We start from the raw sequence: 17,851 nt of genomic DNA on the forward strand, positions 1-17,851 counted from the left end.
GTATTCATAATCCTTTGTTAAATTCCATCTTGTCTGTTGCTACCTCTTCCTGTAGTTTAATCACTTTCCCAATTTTCAGGTATGTCTAGGTAGTGACCACCCTAACCTGTTCATGTTGAAAAGGGGTATCAACTTTATGAGCAAAGGAGACAAATCTAGTTGATGATCTTTCTTTCCCTTGAATCTATTTATTATTGTGGTACAATGTAGGTACTATGAATTTAGCCTGTTTAAGTGTACAATTCAGGGACATTAATTACATTCACAATATTTATGCAACTGTCACCACTGTTTATTTCCAAAAGTTTTCATCACCCTAAACAGAAACTCTGTAGCCATTAAGCAATAATTTCCCATTCCTCCCTACTTCCCAGCCTCTGGTAATGTCTAATCTACTTTTTGTCTCCATGAATTTGCCTAGTCTAGATATTTCATATAGCTGGAATAATACAATATTTGTCCTTTTGTGTCTGGGTTGTTTCACTTAGCGTGGTATTTTCAAGGTGGAACCCAAATCTTTAATAATGGGCAGTGATCTTGCCAGACCATTACCCCAGGGGGAGACATGCTCTTTATTATACTGAGTAGTAAATAATTCCATTTCTTTAAGGGAGATACCACCTTTAGCTTCCAAACCCATTTGTTAAATAATCATCTTTGAAAAGTTAATTTGGAATATAAGTGCTTGATTAGTGCTTCTATTTTAGAGTGCTTAGTCTCTCATGTTTTTGCTTGATAAGTTCCATTGCGTTTCCAATTCCCTTAAAATAAAATCCAAACCCTCTATGGTGGCCTAGAAGAGTCAGCCTAAATGATTAGGCCTCATCTATCTCCCTGACCTCACCTTGTACAAGTATACTGTCCTTTCTATCTGTCAAACGCACCAAAAACCTTTGCATTAATTAGTTATTCCCTCTACCTGGTATGTTCTTCCAAATCATCACCTAGCTATGTCACTGGCCTTCAAGATATGTTTTAGATGTCAAATCAGAGAATGAGGCCTCATCTGTCCATCTAATGTAAAGTAACTCCTGAGGTATTCTCTATTGCATCACTGTTTTTATATAGTACTATATAAAAATACTCATCAAAAAACAGAAGCATTTACTAATCTTAATAATGAATGGATAGATGAGTTAACATTCCCTCTATGCTTTTTGCTCTTCCTTATTATCTGTTTACTTTTCCTTTAATTTTTTTCAGTCTGTAATATTATTTATTCTTTGATTTCTAATGAATAACTGGCAATATCTCTAGAGTTTAAAAAAAAAAAGCACCAAAAGAAGAAATTAAAGCATCCCAGAGAATAACATAATTTACCTACTTGTTACTTGTTGTTTAATTACATACACACTTTTCTATTTAATACCATGGATCATAAACTAACAGCAAGATAACCTTTCTGGGTTTCACTGGCACTTAAAATGTGCCTGATCTACATTTAGGAGATGTTAATGTGATGCCACACTGTTTGTTGGCACTTACAAAAATCCATGTTTACCTTGATTTGTATGAAACTTTAAAAGTAAGAAATTCAATAATAATCACATGTGTGTTGAGATCTTCTTATGGTTAGCATGTTATTGTTTTAATAAACAATCAGAGGGCCTGGCTTTGAAATGGTAAATATTTATGTAGTCATCCTCATGAGTCTTCTCACTATAACTCTTCTCTCTTCCACAGTTTTTCCTGTACTCAATAATTTACTTGGCAGAGGTGGTATGGTGTACTCAATATAGTTGTTAGATCTCTTTTGGAAATGTACATGGGAAACCAGTTTTGATTTGTGAAATGTTTTTTTATTTTTATTTTTTATCTCCCTTCTCCCTTCTTAGTTGATTTCACTGAGATGCAGATGTTTTAAATATAACAGTTATATTTATTTGTAGATACATAATTTAGCATTTAGCAATGGTTTATGTGCATATCTTTTAAAACACTGTGTTACTAATTTAAGAAGTAACCATCATTTAAAAGATATTTAATCATGGTTTTACCATGCATAATTTCAGATTGATAACTTTCTGTTTTCTTTGTTTAAGCTCTGTGGTTAAAATTGATCATTTTCAAAATTCATTTATGATAGCAAGCAATAAAGGAGAATGTCAAAAAACGAGAAGAAGAGGAAAAAGAAAAACGTGCCAGAATAGCCAAAGAGCTAGCAGAGAAAGAAAGACTTGAACGCCAGCAAAAGAAAAAGCGCTTATTAGAAATGAAGACAGGTGAGTACTATCATATTTGCTATTTAAACCATATACACTTAAGATTTATACTAGTTACCTTATTAGCATTGTAGTGTACTTTAGTGAAAAGAAAAATACTATCATTCATTTGTATAGTTAAACACAGAATAATTCTTTTTTTTTAATGGGCTTCCCCCTACCGCTTTTATTTTAATAACAAGTGGTGTCTTCATTCTATTGTTGGTGATAGGCGATTTGGCCCTCTTGTGTAGTCTTTCGGCTCCAATATATTTTCATTTCTTTGACTACATTATATCAATTTATAAGTTAGCAAGCATAGCAAAGTGATTATGGGAAATTTTACAGGATAGATAATCTAATTTCTTGAACAAAATATTCCATGTGAAGGAAACAAGTGATGAAGGTGGGAAACTTTTGATTAAAGTATCTTTTAGAGACAAATGCTGAAAATTTACACTCGAAAAGGTATGATATCTGGGATTTAAATCAAAATAATCTGGGTTGTCTATGAAGTGGAGGATGACACAAGGTTGTCTTAAATGGATAATTGCTGAAATTGAGTTATGGGTACTTGGTCGGGGAGGCGGGTTCATTCCTTATCTTCTGTATTTTTGTGTATTTTGAAATTTTCTATATTAAAAAGTTTTGGGATAAAAGGTAGAACAAAAAAATAGAAAAATTACTGTTTTATGGAAACATATGTATATATTTTCCAAAGCTAAAGATATCACTAACTTAGATGCAAAAAGAATTAAGTAAATTGTAGTTTGATTTTTCGCTCCCTGAAAATTCTCCCTGGCTCTTCCACCTCCAAACCACTAAGAATTGCATAAGGTTTTAATTATAGCCATCAGCATCACTGCTAAATTACCATTGTTTACAATTCATGACTGCAAATTTACCTAAGGTTTCTCAAGGATAAACAGAGAAGCCTACTGTGCCTTTACTTTCACTTTTACAAACATATTTTATGTTTAATAAAGAAAACTGAGTACCTTAATGTATCACACTGTTTCTTCCAAGGAAGAAAAATCATACAAGCAAAATTTTTTGTTTATAAGAGCATACTTGAAATTCAGGGAATGTTCTCAGAAATACCTTCAAGTGTTAAAAACAGAGATCAAAGACGTTTAGCCTGGACTAAAATATATACTTCTGGAATAATTTTAAAATAGTGTATTACCATCTAGCAAAGAGCATTCTGGTGTTTGTACATTGGCTTCTTTAGTGTTGGCTGTAGAGTTTTCTGAATGAGTTACTTGACAGCTATATTGTGTGAGGGGTTTGCCCCAAGGCCTATCACACAGAACCCCCCAGCAATTCTGTTATAATTTGGAAAGTTGAAAATCTCAAAGAAGCAAAAAGTTTAAGAAGATTGCCCAATGCAGCCTTAATAATGTTCTAATTTAAAAATATGATTCTCCAGAAGGAAATTTCCATTTTTAAGATCAACTAAATTTGCTATTTTTTTTCAGTTTAAAAAGAATACTTCCACATTATTAAAAACACCTGAAAAATAATGGAATCAAAAGACCATTGCCCAGGAGAGGCTAGGCCTCCCTGTATTTGTGCCTAAGAGTCTCCTCCTGAATGCTTCTTTGTTGCTCAGATGTGGCCCTCTCTCTCTGGGTAAGCCAACTTGAAAGGTGAAATCACTGCCCTCCCCCCTACGTGGGATCAGACACCCAGGGAAGTGAATCTCCCTGGCAACGTGGAATATGACTCCCGGGGAGGAATGTAGACCCGGCATCGTGGGATGGAGAACATCTTCTTGACCAAAAGGGGGATGTGAAAGGAAATGAAATAAGCTTCAGTGGCAGAGAGATTCCAAAACGAGCCGAGAGATCACTCTGGTGGGCACTCTTACGCACACTTTAGACAACCTTTTTTAGGTTCTAAAGAATTGGGGTAGCTGGTGGTGGATACCTGAAACTATTAAACTACAACCCAGAACCCATGAATCTCGAAGACAGTTGTATAAAAATATAGCTTATGAGGGGTGACAGTGGGATTGGGAATGCCATAAGGACCAAACTCCACTTTGTCTAGTTTATGGATCGATGTGTAGAAAAGTAGGGGAAGCAAACAAACAGACAAAGGTACCTAGTGTTCTTTTTTACTTCAATTGCTCTTTTTCACTCTAATTATTATTCTTGTTATTTTTGTGTGTGTGCTAATGAAGGTGTCAGGGATTGATTTAGGTGATGAATGTACAACTATGTAATGGTACTGTAAACAATCGAAAGTACAATTTGTTTTGTATGACTGCGTGGTATGTGAATATATCTCAATAAAATGATGATTAAAAAAAAAAAAAAAAAAAAAAGAGCAGAAGCAACTGGGAAAAAAAAAAAAAAAAAAAAAAAAAAAAACACCTGAAAAATAATGGAATCAAAAGACCATTGCCCAGGAGAGGCTAGGCCTCCCTGTATTTGTGCCTAAGAGTCTCCTCCTGAATGCTTCTTTGTTGCTCAGATGTGGCCCTCTCTCTCTGGGTAAGCCAACTTGAAAGGTGAAATCACTGCCCTCCCCCCTACGTGGGATCAGACACCCAGGGAAGTGAATCTCCCTGGCAACGTGGAATATGACTCCTGGGGAGGAATGTAGACCCGGCATCGTGGGATGGAGAACATCTTCTTGACCAAAAGGGGGATGTGAAAGGAAATGAAATAAGCTTCAGTGGCAGAGAGATTCCAAAACGAGCCGAGAGATCACTCTGGTGGGCACTCTTACGCACACTTTAGACAACCTTTTTTAGGTTCTAAAGAATTGGGGTAGCTGGTGGTGGATACCTGAAACTATTAAACTACAACCCAGAACCCATGAATCTCGAAGACAGTTGTATAAAAATGTAGCTTATGAGGGGTGACAGTGGGATTGGGAATGCCATAAGGACCAAACTCCACTTTGTCTAGTTTATGGATGGATGTGTAGAAAAGTAGGGGAAGCAAACAAACAGACAAAGGTACCCAGTGTTCTTTTTTACTTCAATTGCTCTTTTTCACTCTAATTATTATTCTTGTTATTTTTGTGTGTGTGCTAATGAAGGTGTCAGGGATTGATTTAGGTGATGAATGTACAACTATGTAATGGTACTGTAAACAATCGAAAGTACAATTTGTTTTGTATGACTGCGTGGTATGTGAATATATCTCAATAAAATGATGATTAAAAAAAAAAAAAAAAGACCATTGCCCATAATCTCCCTGTCCAAAGAATCACTGAACATTTTGGTACAGTGTTCTTTCATTGTTTAAATTTTCTACCTTTAAGAGTAGCCATGATCCTACTAAAGCTGCAGTTGAGTGTCTTGCTGAACTTTCTGAATTTTTCATCTTATTCATAACTTGTAATTTTTGATTTCTAATTTTAAATATTTGTGTCATATTGCATTTGCTATATATGCCGTTTCTAATCTAACGTGCATCAGTCAGTAATGATGGCTTAGAACCATAGTTATTTCTAACTTCTCAATGTTATAAATGCATTTATGCATAAATAATTGAAAAATTAATTGTTTCATTAGGATACAGAACAGAAAAGGATAAATATTTTTAGGTCCTTTGATTCATGTTGCCAAACTGATTTCCTAAACTAATTTCTCCTTTGTCGAAATTGTCATCCTGGCTTTCCTACTCTTAAAAAATGTAGAAGGGTGAATTGTTGAATTTACATTAATGTTTTGTTACCTCTCTGGATCAAGAATTTTTGTTTAATCTTAATTTTGTGTACAGGATTTGCATCCCTGAATGATAGAGGAAGAGAAGATCCTGCCATAAACCCACAGGGAGCTTCCTTCCTTATAGCTTCACAACTTGAGTATTTTCATCATGCAAATAAGAATTGAGTGTTTTCACATTTTCACAAATTCTCCTATCACCACCTGGAGTAGTAGAATAAATTAAATACCTGCTCTTTCTTTTTTACTCATCATAAATCATTAGTTGCCCCTAGCAAGAGAGCAGGCAACTATTTTCAATTTGCTATTTATTATCACTATCATTTCAGAATGTGATTTTTGTTAATAGAATGAAAATAAAGATGGAACAGTGGACTAAATTTCCCTGAGAAGCAATATGAAGCATTAAAAATTCTTTTGAGCAGCAGTACTAAGAAAGCATAGGAATCTTAAATTATCATTACAGCCTTAAAAGGTTGTTTTCTCGGTATTGCTTTCTTTAAAAATGTGAGCCTGGAGGTCTCTTAATTATTTGCATATGCAGTCCTGGTTGTTTGCACTGAAAGATTTGATTTTAAATAAACAAACTCACTACATTTTCGCTATTTAATCAGTATGTGAATTTTGAATAAATTTTCCAAGGTTGATTTTTAAGTTTAAATTATTTTGACTTGTAAGTTACCCAAAGGATTAAGCATCTGACATAGAAACTATCTGGTAAAGACAGACACTAGAATTCATTTGAAGTGCATAGCTACCCTTATGTGTGATCATTTATAGCATGACAGATAGTAATAGTGATTTCTTGTGATTATGTACTTTTTCCAAACTCCATTTCTGTTTGCTAATCATGGAAAAAAATAGGGCATTTGATAATAGAATTCAAATGTTATGCTTTAGTACTTCCTGAGTATGTAATTTGATTCCCATAATTTTTGAATAGCATATCAGAATGGCCTTGAGATGGACCTCGTGTTGTATAATTATGTTTATTGGGGGAAGTAAATAAGAACTTATTTAATGGAGCAATAAAAACTATGTGAGCAGCTCCTATATTTCAGTCTTTAGGTTACAATTTGTTTATTGTTTATTAGTCTTAAATGCCTCATTTAGTGCAACTTCAGTGTATTGAATAAAGAGATAATTAGCATTTAGAAATCTGTTGTTTACCCACATGGCCAAAACTGCTCCTTTGTGTTGTATTCTGCAATTTAGGATAACTAAGCAATTAGGCCTCCATTTTAGAGGAAATGCATCTTACATAAGTACTACTTGGGAATATCTCTTCCAATCTCATCTGATATGCAATTAATGTTCGTACTCGTATTCATAAAGGCTTTGACAATTACTGTCCTTTAAAGATATCATAAAACTTAGATTATTTTCCATAATTGCACATATTTTTGTTTTGTGCAGAAGTGCTTTCTGTTTTCTAGAGTTATTGGAAATTGATGCATATAAATAAGCCAATGGCTTTAATCATTTCTCTATAGAGAAAACAGAAAGATAGTGCAAATTAAATTTCATTGGCTTCAGTATATTTGTCTTGCTCTCATCTTTTATTGACTAGTAATAATAATTATAATGATAATAATAATAGCTAACATTTATTGAATACTTATTATGTGCCAGGCTCTGTGTATGTTCATTATTGCATGTAATACTTAGAACAAACTTACAATACTATTTTCATTGAAGAGGTTAAGTAACTTGTACATGGTCACAGATTTAGCCAGCAGTGGAGCCAGGACTCAAGTCTTCTGACCAGAAACCACATTTTAAAATACTGTTTTATTATTTCTTTACCACTGATGATTTAACCATACTTCCAGGAAAAAAAGGAGCAAAATGTACATTAGTATTTGGTAACCAGCACTGAAATACATATATGAGATTGAGAATCATTTTCCCTGGAAACTTTGCATGAGAGGGACACCCATCTCTTTGGGGGTACCATAATCAAAGATTTTCCAAGCCTGGCCGCCTCTTCCTTTGTGTTGGGAAACTTGGGGGCAGCTGGGGGATGGGGGGGTAGGGATTGCCAAAAGCCCTCCAGGCCAGATTCAGCTTTGGTTTTTCTGATTATCCGAAGGTTTTTTACCCTAATGTCAATGCCAAGGACTGGCAGAAAACCGTCAGCAGCCCATCCTCCCCACCCTCCACACTGTCCCTTGCCTTGATAGAATAGTTCTGGGCTCAACAAAGTTTTAGAGCTTAACAGTTCGAAGGAGGATAGAAATGTCTCCAATATAGTCATTGTTTTCATCAGGTTAGAAGTTAAGGGACGAGAGAATTTGCCGTAGATAGACAAGGTAGCTTTTGACGGAGCACAAATGCTTCACTCCAGATCAGGTGCCCTAAGACACCCCTACCCCACCAGCTAACATGCTTTCCTTCCCATGGGAAGCTGATAAGAGACTGAGAGACCACTCTGTGAATAGTAGCAAGAGGTGTCCTGGTGGGAAATTTTCCAGGGGTCTCTCTAACAGTTATGTAGGTTTTCACTGATGTGCAGGAATCTCTTCCACTTGAATAACACCGCTTCAGTTGTGAAAACTCATTCAGAGCCCAACCTTAGTGTGCACTGAGAGATGGCTTCTCTGTGTAGCTATGCAAGGCTCTCATGCCCTTTCCAACAAATTTCAGAAAAGGGAAGTTAGGAGAGGGGGCCCTCCGGTTTCTCCAGCACAGAATTCCTAAAACTGTTGATTAATTTTTCCTTTTTTTCTTTTAACTTTCTCGAGAATTATCTGTGTCACTCTTTGTTAAGCATTGGGGTACATCCTCATACTAATCGACTTATTGCCCATCCAGTATTTAAAAACCATTTTCAAAATGTTTCTTCCATTGCTATGCTTATAAATGTTATGTAATACCAACTATATGTTGAATAGAAAATAGACTTCGGTTTTTGTTCTGCAAATTTGTTTTGAAATGAAAGATTAAACGCCAATTGTCATAAACTTTATTTGGGCAAAATAAGTTAAATATTTATGATATTGCATGAATTACTTCTAAAAATTTTACCAAAGAAATTTTTATGCCAACATCATTTATTTATAACTTTTCTGTTACCACACACAGATTTACCCTGTCATTTTCTAGGGCTAAATCATACCAGTCCATTATTTGATCTCATCACAATGTGGAGAACTCTGCAACTGTGATAGTATCAACTACATCTATTGTATTATAATTGAGAACTCAGTCACAGTGTCATCTTCTTTGTGTGTTATGTTGTCTATTACTTAGGTAACTATCCCCTCTAATTAGTAGTTGTTTACATAATGTGCACTTTCTTTTGAAAAAAAAAGTGGTGGGTTGTTGTCATGATAAATCCTTCAAAACAGACTGCCAGTCCTGAGTGGAATTATTATTTGGATTTAGTGGGAAGGTATATTCTTTTGAATTTCAGAGATAGAAAATGAGTGTTGTTGTCTTATTTTTAGACATAAAACCAGAAATATTTTCATCTTTTAAGAAACTTATTTATATTATCTATGCATATCTTTTATACATTATGTAAATATCTGTTTTTAGCATTGAACCTGAGAAATAGAGACCTCCAATTGTTGTAGATCCACCAAAAGGTTGACTTTTGAACCTACATGGTACCTTCATAGATCTCCATCCAATACTTTCAAAAAAAGAAAAAGAAAGTATTACAGTTGGAAAAGAGATGAAATATATACCATCACTGAAATCTAAAACTTATTGGTGCTGGTCAAGAAAAGATAACAACCAATTAAGCAAAGTTGCCACAGAAAGTCAATTGCCTCAGCCTAAATCCACTATAAATCCACAAACCCTTTTGCAATTCAAAAACTCTGGAAACCAAAGTTTTTAAGTAACTGTAGAGCTCAATCTCATATGATGTAAAAACCTGACCTGAACCAATATGTGGCTCCATGGAATGTGAATACGCATGCTGCAGAGATGACAAGTTTGATTAGAGGATTGCTGCCCTACTTCAGGCTGGGTATAATATTTACAGCATATGCACCTTTTTGGCCTTTCTAAAATCTGAACAACTCTGAATTCTGACTCACATCTGGCTGCAGAGCTCGTGGAAACGATGGACTTGTACTTGTCAGTGAATGCTCTCTGTTTCTGCTGAACTGGTTACACCATCCACTCTCTACTGCACAGGCACCAGGGTCATTTCTACTTTTCGTCATGGGTTTGTGGTTTGCTCCTTGCCATAGATTCTCTTCTCCTAATTCCTAATTGACTGAATCCTACAAAATATGATTTAGTTCTGTTCTTGTCTTTCCCAAAATGTCTTCTCTGAACAGTTATGCTTTTCTTGTAAGCCATTATAGTCTTGCCATATAACATATATGGACTATTTGGTTATTCTCATCATTTGATCTGTTTTAGAATGTATGTTTTTCAAGAACATGGGCTTAAATGTTCTTTTTTGCATAGGACCTAGGGCAGTGTGTGAACCTGGTAGATACTACAGAAGACACTCAGTAAAATTTGCCAAGCAGTCAATACAAATTAATTGATCAAAAAGACATTTCTTCCATTTTGTAGTCAGTTTAGCCTATAGTTATTTTTTGTGAAAGTTAAAGATTTAGATCAGTGGTCTCCAAAGTACAGTTCTCCAGCCAAATCAGCCTGCTTCTGTTCTTGTAAATTAAGTTTTGTTGCAACACAGCCACACCCATCCTTTCCTTGTTTATGGCTGCTTTCCAGCTCCAAGTGCAGAATTGAGTAGATGCGACAGAGACCTTACAACCCATGAAGCCTCAAATATTTTCTAACCAGCTCTTTACAGAAAAAGTTTGCCAATTCCTGATATAGATCGATAATCCTAGACTCTAGTCTTTGGTTTTTGTTTGTTTGTTTGTTTGTGACAGAGTCAAGAACTATTCAGTTAACTTTTTTCCTGTCTTCTTGTAGCCAAGAGCATGCATTGACGAAATGGTTGATCTGGGTTGAAAAATGAGGATCTAGTAGTTAAATGAGTAAAAATATTGATAAAAATCATGGCAGTTGTTAGGAGTAACTTAATCTTTAAGCACATATCTGACAGCAGAGAATTATTTTATTTTAGATTCTATTAATTTGAAATGGAAAGTTGTGAAGTTGAACTTTTTAAATGCTAGCAAGCGTTTGGACTGCTGATTGTTCAGTACCCAATCTAGCATAACCATTGTGCTTTTCTCCTTTTATCCCACCATATAGTCACCAGTATTTCCACTATTGTTTGTGTATCTTTTGAGATGAAAATATCAGTGTGTCAAAAGGTCATAGGGAGAGCCAAGTTTTTGTTTGTTTATTAATAGGCTGTCTCTTTTCTCTCCATATTTTGGACATTCTGACATTAAATCCTTAAAGTTGAAGGAAATCCATTCTATGATGCAGAACTTGGTGATGAGGGTTGTTCAAAGTCCAGAGTGATTATCTCACAGAGGAGAAAAGGAACTCAGTAGTATTTAGCTTTTGATGATGAATAAGTATACCCTAGGAAAGATTGGGAAAATTAAGCAGAGAAATTGAATATTTATGTGTTACTTGAAAGTAGCATAAATAGACATTAGAGTTTAGATAAAATTAGACATTATTTTGTAGGGATTTTAAAATATTGTTTCCTGGATAGCTCCTTCCTCACATATCCAGTGCTCTTCAAGAAATTAGAAGCAGCATAACATTAACAGAGTTAACATGGAGGGCAGCCTTAGCATAGACCAATATGCCCCAAGGCAGAAACAATTTGACAGTTCTGAAACAAGCAAATCATGAGATACTATTGCCTGACTAGAGTGAACTGTCACCATAGAACTTCCAACAATAATTAGCATTAATGGGTGGAAGTGATGGTAATTTTAGTTTAATATAATGTTTTGAATGTCGGTTTTTAAATTATTACTGTTATTCAGGCAGGAACTCTTGCAAAGTAGAAAGATTTTTGTTAAATTGGTGTTGAGTTAGAGGCTCTGTTACTAACTTTCAAACGTATTGTATAAAGGATCACTGCATTAGGAAGTTGGATGGATTCCCTACAACGTCATTCCAACTCTGATAATCTGATTTGCCATTAATTCTAAGATTCTAAATGTGACAGTTCATCTTTTTAACTTGACTGCCACCAGCCTTAAAGTGTTATGAAGTCAAGAAGATTGTTTGCTTGATGAACAAAAGAGCTATTTTAATTTACAGACTAAGAATTAAGAAAAAGGCAGTCTTTCTAGTATATTTCACAGATATTTTATAAGTATTGATCTTGTTAGTACTGGATTGCCATTATGATCTCTGGTATCCGATAGATGTTCTCAATGCTAATTAGATTGTGTTTTCTTCTGGATTCACATGTGAATAAATACGCTTTCCTTTTTCTTTTGCCCTCTATTATTTATCTGAATGTTTTTATGGAACAACAGTGTTCTCTACTTCTCTCAAAAACTACAATACATTTTGATAGTAGTTATTGATTATTTCTTGAATACATGAAACATTTATTTGCATATTTTAAATAAATTACCTTCCATTTTGCTGTGACTCTGTTGATTGTATTCTGAATTCCTCTAAACTATAAGTGATTTCGGCTTTGGTAGGTGAAAATAGCATTAATGAATATTTGGAAATACCTTTCATCTTTGAGAAGAGACCGTAATTTTACCACTCTTCTGCATATCCTGAAACTTTTGGAGACCTCTTCCATGGGAAGCTGAAGGAACTTGGTCAAAGGCAACACCAGGTTTGGGTTATAGTGTATTCTGATTGATCCTTTCATTTAAACAGTTCAAGGCGCACAGAACTGAAATCTTAGGAACTGCTCTTTTCTAAATCATGGTATCTGCTGAGATTGAACATAAAATCACTTACTATTGTACTTGCAGGCACAATGGGGAGTTTAAGGGCCATTTTTTCCCTGCCTGAAAAACATTAGAAGAGATCAAATGATATCGAGCTTTTTTTCAGAACTGCTACATTCATGAGGTACGGAAAAGCTTGGAGAGGAGTATCTTTATTCAAATCATTTCTCTCCCCCATGAGAAAATTACCATTTTATATTTGGCACCATTCTATTCCTAAAGTATTGCACTTTATTATATTGCATATCATAGATACAGAATACTAACTCAGTCATCATTCAACAACTCCAATAAGAGAGAGGCAAGAAGGGAAAGGGGGGAAATCTCCAAAACTGTTTAGCATCCTTAGACTATGAAGTAATCTTAGATATATGTATAAATTTCCATCTGGGAATCATCCTGACAGTGGCATATGTTTGTGTGTGTGCATGTACACAGACAGGTACATGCTTTTAGCTTGTTCAGATTTGGGTTCAGTTCTGAAACCAGAAATCAATAGTTTTGAGTCTTGTGAAATCGTACTTTCAAAGTTTTCGCTGTTAGGTATATATGTTAAAGTTCACAATAATAATTTTAAAAAAAATGGAAAAAAAAGTTTTGATAATTTAGTGTATTCCTCCAAGAAATGTATCAGAGGCCCTTTTGAAATAAAGGTTTTTCTCTTTTCATTAGTTAGATAATGTTTTGGTTTCTCGGGCTGCTCAAACAAATACTATGAAATGGGTTGGCTTAAAAAATGAGAATTAATTAGCTCATGGTTTTGAGTCTAGGAAAAATTCCAAATCAAGATGTTACCAAGGTGATAACTTTCTTCCCCAAAACTGGCATTCTGCAGCTGGCTGCCAGTGATCCTTGGTGGCAAAGCACGTGGCGGTCCCTCCTGGCTTCTCCCTTCCCCTCTGGGTTCCCTTGACCTTCAGCTTCTTGCATCCTGTGGTCTTCTCTCAGTCTGAATTTCATTCTGCTTATAAAAGATGTCAGCGATAGTCTTAAGACCCATCCTGACTAAATTGGGCCACAGCTTAATTGTAACCTCATCAAATGTCCTACATACAATGAGTTCACACCCACAGGAATGGATTAAGTTTAGAAACATGATTTTCTGGGGTAATAGTGCTTCAAGCCAACACAGATACTTAATACTAATCTTTTAGAAAATAGAAGAAAATAGGACAATGACATGAAACATTTACTATAGTTATTTTAAACAGTACTTCAATTAATGATCTAATTTGGCTGTGAAAAGTTTGCTTCTTTATCAAGCATACCATTATTTCTCAATAACTCTTTCAGAAATAAACCTCTTTTATACAAAATTAGTCACGTTAAAATAAAGAACTCTATTAATGTCAGCTGCCATTTCTAATATAGTATCTTTCCATAGCAGGTGTTCAATAAGCTCTTTTTAAATATTTATGGGATTCATGTCCTCAGATACATGTTCTTTTTGTATAGACTCACTTAAAAGTAAATTGGCCCAATCCCAGGACAAGATATGACATCTGTCAAGTTTATTTTACTTCCTTACAGTTTTGGTAACAAGTAGGAATTTCACAGTTATGACAACAAACTCAGGTATGCAAAGATGTAACTATTTCTAGAAATGCAGTTTAGTTTCAAACTGCAGTTTAATTTCACCAGCCTGCCTAATGGTAAACAACTTTGGCAATTCTCTCTCTCTCTCTCTTTCTGTATTAACTCAGTAATTCCAATGTAGAATTCATTTATTCATGTTTGAAATTCCCTTCTGTGCTTTCTCATTTTCCTTCTCCCTACGATGGATGCCCAGTCTGAAAGCAGGTGGCAGACACACTTCTAAGGGTGAGCACTCTTCTTGGCTCCATTTTGTCTAGGTCTGAAACAGCCTCCCTAGTTTGACATGATTTGTCCTGTCTGCTCCTTGTAAAGGTGATGGCTTTTTTGCCCCTGAGTGGTAAACTGGAAAATCTGTTAGATTTCTCTTCTTTCCTAGCTCTGCTCCCTTACATTGGTGATTCACAGAAATGTAACTGTTCTTCACTTAAAATGCCTACTCTTTCTCAGCTCACTTTTTTTACTCTCTATCAGGGCCCATAGAAAGTTACTGCTCCTTCCACAGCCTTCGGCCCTCCCGTGCCTGGACTTGCTCCCCGGCCCATCCCAAGAGTGCAGGATAAATCTTCATGGTGTCTCGGTGGATCTGCCATTCCTGGCAGAGTCACGTGTAGGGCACAGACTCTTCCACTCTTGGATTCCACTCCTGCAACTCCATGGGAAATTCTATCCTGTGTGCCCACTTCCTTCCCAGAGTGAGGAGCCATCTGCAGGGCTTCTGTACTCCAGGTAATCTCCTCCCTCCCCAGTCTCTCTTCCATCAGATGGAGGGGTCTTTTCCATTTACAGCCCTTCTCCAAGCAGATTGTTCCTACTTTGAGTTGTCCTTTTGTCTTCCACACTGGGGTGTGAGCAGGGAGGGAATGGCTGGGGTCTGAGCAGTAGGGCAGCAAAGAGTACTTCTGTCACTTCTTTGAGATGTGAACTCTCGAATTAGGCAGGTACCAAATAAACAAGGAGTCAGGGGCCAGGTCTTCCAAGCCTGAGAATGAGTGGGTCAAGTAAATTACGACACAGAGCCATGAAATTCTTGTTTGGAGAAAAAGTAATGTCGCAGGCCTGCAGTGATCTTTGGGTAGAGTTGTGGGAAGAGATGAGGCTACTTTGGAAGCCAGGAGACGGTGCTGTGCTTTGAGTCTTTTGCCTCATTTTATAGGCACACTCCAAGGGTACTAAGTAGGCCGGGGATATGGTCTGCTGAGAGATGGCTCTGTGGTAAAATTGCAGGTGGATGAGAGGACTGGCGGTGGAGAGGACTAGAAAGAGTGCAGCCAGTTATTAAGACTGTTGGAATATTGGAGGAGATAAATGCTGAAGTCTAAAACTACAGTGTACTGAGAAAGAAATGAGGGGATGGATTTGAAAGGCAAGGCAGTTTAGAGGTGGAATCGATAGGGCTTTACAGCAGATTGGGTGTGGGGAGCCAGGGTAAAAAACATCGGTGAGTGGGTAGATGGATGCCTGTAACTACCTTTAGGAGACATTGATTCCGCGTCTCCAATTTAATACCTTTTATCTAGCAGATAATTTTCCCTGAAAGGGCCTGGCATAGGGTCTGAAAAGTAATAGCTGCACAGTTAATGTTAGTTTCTTTCTTAGGGGAAGAAAAGCAAGGTCCTTTGTTAAAAGACAGTTTAGGCATTTTTTTGATAACTAGGCTAACAAAAAAAGCTCCAAAAACCCAATCATTTTTAGCTCTTTAGCATAACCTGCGGGTGCCACTTTTCTGGAGAGTCTGACTGAGACTTGGGGTGGGGGCAGGATAAAAAGGATACTATGTCCCCTTATCCTCCTGAAGAAAAATGTCCCAACCCTACTTGTTCTTCAGCTGAAACCAGCCACCGAATTTAGTCCCAAGGCTCAGGGATTCTCGTTATTGAAGTTGGCTTTTGTGTGTGTGTGTATGCTGTTTTTTCCCCTGGCATATATGATGTTGTTTTAGTTAGTATTTAGTGATATTTTAAAAATCACTTCTTCTCTAGCATTCTAAGAGACATTTTCAAGGCTTTTGTATGCTTTGCTCTTCTGATTATTAAATTCCTAAATAAAAATTTTAAAAATTAGCATTGGATATCTACTAGGAGTAGTGATAACATTAAAAACAGTACATAACATACTAGGAAATGAAATGCAGACATTCAAAAGAGGATGAAGGTCTATGTGTATCTCCAAGGACATATTAGTACATAATAAATATATAGGATGTTGCATGATAAAATGTGCATGATTTCATTGTGTAAAGATAAAAATTAGCATTGGAATACCTCTTTTATTAATAGAATTATGACTGTGTGGGAGAAAAATTCTTCCTATTAGAATCTCTCCTTAATTCAACAAGTATTTATTGAGCACATATTATGTCATGGACTATCCTAGGCACTAAGGCTGCAGGAGAAAACAAAGCAAGCAAACATCCCAGCCCTCATGGATTTACATTCTGGTGGAAAAGATAGACAACAGAGAAAATAATAGTGCTAGAAGCTAATTAGTTCAAAGAAGAAAAGAATAAAGCAGGGATAGAAGATAGGGAAGTGTGGGACAGAATGAAATTTTAGAGAGGGTAGTTTTTCTGCTTGCCCCAATTCTCAACGTTATGGACAGCATTGTTTTCTCAGAATATAAGCCAAGTCATGTAATGCTGAGCACCAGGCCTGGGGGTCAGGATGTCCAGTACTCAAGCCCCACTTCTACCAGAAGCTGGGAAGTGGGGAGCAGACCATCTAGTTTCCCAGAACTTGAGCCTCCTCATCTATAAAATAAGGTTCCTTCTAACTCTGAAAATTCCATCTCTATTCTGTAAATTAACTTTTATGTAAAGAAACATTGGCTTTTCGTTAGAACTCAAGCAATCAAAATTTGTTTAGTCTTCTATTAGTTCTGTAATCCTGCTCTGTATTAACAATACAGGCTCTATTATAAGACACCTTTCTTTGAGTAGTTAATGGAGTCTCTTTCCACGTCTGGTATGCCCTTTGCTTTCCAGTTGGTTATAGGACTATTTAGAAACTTATCTGTTTTAGAACATTTTCCCTAGATTTTTGATCAGTAAGAGAGAGCTGTATTTTTAAAAAGTTACTGATGGGGGAACTTAGGGAAATACATATTTATGCAGGTATGTATGTATGGGTATATGTGTAAATAGATAAGCCTTTTCATTAATAAAATGTCTCTGCTATCTAGTCTCAATTTACTGAATGGAAGGTGTTTAATATATATGTAGAACAGGAGTGAAAATGTCATATATTACAAAATCAGTTGACCTTTTAACAGATTGACAACTTCTCTTTTCCCTGACAAATGCTCAATCAGCACTTCAAGTCTATTAGAGGCAGAGCTTATTAACATGCATAAACTAGCAGCTTGATCTAGTTATAATGCATCTTAATGTGTGACGTGTTCAGCATAGTGTAGCTACTGAGTCTTGTAATAAAAGGTAGAGTGGCCTCCAGTGATCAGCAAGGTTCTGAGATCAATTTAACCTGGATAAAATCTTTATCCATAACAACTGTCATTAGAAATGACTAGCATTTCACTAATTACCTTACCATTTA

General features: G+C 36.0%; 1 protein-coding gene across 1 annotated transcript in view; it reads left to right on the forward strand.

The window, feature by feature from the left end:
- DIAPH3 (diaphanous related formin 3) overlaps positions 1-17,851 on the forward strand; it is a 584,600-nt gene that overhangs the window by 417,410 nt on the left and 149,339 nt on the right. Inside the window, exon 25 of the mRNA XM_037800254.1 lies at positions 2,087-2,222. Within this exon, the coding sequence (XP_037656182.1) occupies positions 2,087-2,222 (136 nt within the window). The remainder of the gene's footprint in view (positions 1-2,086; positions 2,223-17,851) is intronic.

The sequence above is a fragment of the Choloepus didactylus genome, chromosome 12 (genome assembly GCF_015220235.1).
Source record: "Choloepus didactylus isolate mChoDid1 chromosome 12, mChoDid1.pri, whole genome shotgun sequence".
NCBI lineage: Eukaryota > Metazoa > Chordata > Mammalia > Pilosa > Megalonychidae > Choloepus > Choloepus didactylus.